This window comes from Haplochromis burtoni, unplaced genomic scaffold (genome assembly GCF_018398535.1).
Source record: "Haplochromis burtoni strain Fernald_Lab_line unplaced genomic scaffold, NCSU_Asbu1 Contig_1107, whole genome shotgun sequence".
In the NCBI taxonomy this organism is placed as follows: Eukaryota; Metazoa; Chordata; class Actinopteri; order Cichliformes; family Cichlidae; genus Haplochromis; species Haplochromis burtoni.
In genome coordinates, this window is record NW_024583468.1 from 22589 (window position 1) to 24338 (window position 1750).

General features: G+C 37.0%; 1 protein-coding gene across 1 annotated transcript in view; it reads left to right on the forward strand.

Moving 5' to 3' along the window:
- LOC102290109 (inter-alpha-trypsin inhibitor heavy chain H3) overlaps positions 1-1548 on the forward strand; it is a 24060-nt gene extending 22512 nt beyond the window's left edge. Inside the window, exons 11-12 of the mRNA XM_042216546.1 lie at positions 1-28; positions 1415-1548. Coding sequence (XP_042072480.1) covers positions 1-28; positions 1415-1533 — 147 coding nt within the window. The 3' untranslated portion in view covers positions 1534-1548. The remainder of the gene's footprint in view (positions 29-1414) is intronic.
- Positions 1549-1750: the final 202 nt, after the last annotated feature.

Consider the following 1750-nt stretch of genomic DNA (forward strand, 5'->3'; position numbering starts at 1 on the left):
TTGGCTCCTAGTAGTCGCGGTTCATCTGGTGAGTATCACAAACACAAAAAGACTGAAATAAATGAAATGCCTCATAATCTCTACTTTTAGCCCTCAGACTAATGTCATTGTCAAGTTAAGGGAAAAAAAACATATGCATCAAACTGCCATGCCCTGACTATCATCTTGTCTTTATTTTTATTTAGCACATACCTTAAACATTTAAAGCTGTAAGCTAATGATAGTTATATAAGAGCAGATGCATGCTGGTGCAATAAGCTGTACGTTTTATGTCCAGTGGATGTATGATCTGATTAATCGACTAATCGCAAAAATAATCGGTGACTAGTCGATTATCAAAATAATTGTTTGTGGCAGCCCTAGTCCTCTCCAGGTTCCTCCCACAGTCCAAGGACATGCAGTTGGCAGGGTTGGATTAACTGATTATTTTAAACTGTCCATAGGTGTGAATGTCAGTGTGAATCGTTGTCTGCCTCTCTGTTTCCCTTTCATAAAACAGCCACCCTTCCACTGGGGCCATTTCTGATCAGGCTTAGAACCTTAGAACCTCTAAGGATACTTCTAAATTGAAGACCTTTCAGAATGTTTTTATTTATTTTTTTCAGTTTATTAATGGGATAATGTACCTGTAATACTATCGGAGACTATGGTAAATTTTTACAACTACCTGCAAAAGGCTAATGGGGTAGGTTCTCAGTCATCAAGGTCATGGTAGTCTAAGGAGCTTGGAATCTAAGTTAATGGACTTCTTTAAGTTTCTTGAAGATGTTTCACCTCTAATCTGAGAAACGTCTTGAGTTCTAGAACCAAATGAGAATTTTCACCAAGCATGACATCCCAGTCCACTTCAGACCCAGCCACACCTCTACATCACAGAATCCAAACAGCCATACTATAAACACATGACATAGAAGAGCCATCTTGACGGGACAAGACTTGGCTGTACAACTGGATCTAAAGGTCAAAGGTCACTCTGTCAAGGATGGCAATGTTCACATTTTGGAAACAGAAGAAAGATAATCTGAAAGAGGAGTAAAAGAAGCTATTTATGTCTACTGTGAATGACCATCTTTGAACAGAGGGGGTTGCTTACAACACCAACTGTCTGCCACCTACAAACCAGCTTTGAGATCCCTTCCCAGCTCACCCCCCACTTACATCTAGCATCAGGTGAAGCAAGGTCCCACAGTGGTTTAACCCAAAAACCTCTTGTGATAATGACCCATGCCTTTTTCACACTTTGGCTCATGTGATGAGTCACATGATTAATAGTCCTCTTAAGGGACCTCCACTTAATGCTAAAATATAATCATTAATATTATCCCTGAATTTTCAAATGTACTCTTACAAAAACATACAAAAGTATATAATAAAAACAGATATTTCCTTCTTATATGTTACTGTTTATTTTTAGTCATGCAACAGCACACCCCCAGAGGAGAGAGAGGAGAGAGTGGACATCCTGGAGCAGGTGAAGTGCTTAACAAATTTATTAGATCACCCAATACAAGGTTTATGCATCTGCTGCTTTAGATTAACAGTATTGGTAACTACCAATTTTTTATTTTTATTTTTTTTTTTGGGGGGGGTGGAATAATTAATCCAACAGTATATACAAGCTATTTAATCAAAATCATATTGTTAATGCTAAAATATATTCATTAATATTATCCCTGAATTTTCAAATGTACTCTTTTACAAAAAATAGTATTTCATAAAAACAGATATTTCCTTCTTATATGTTACTGTT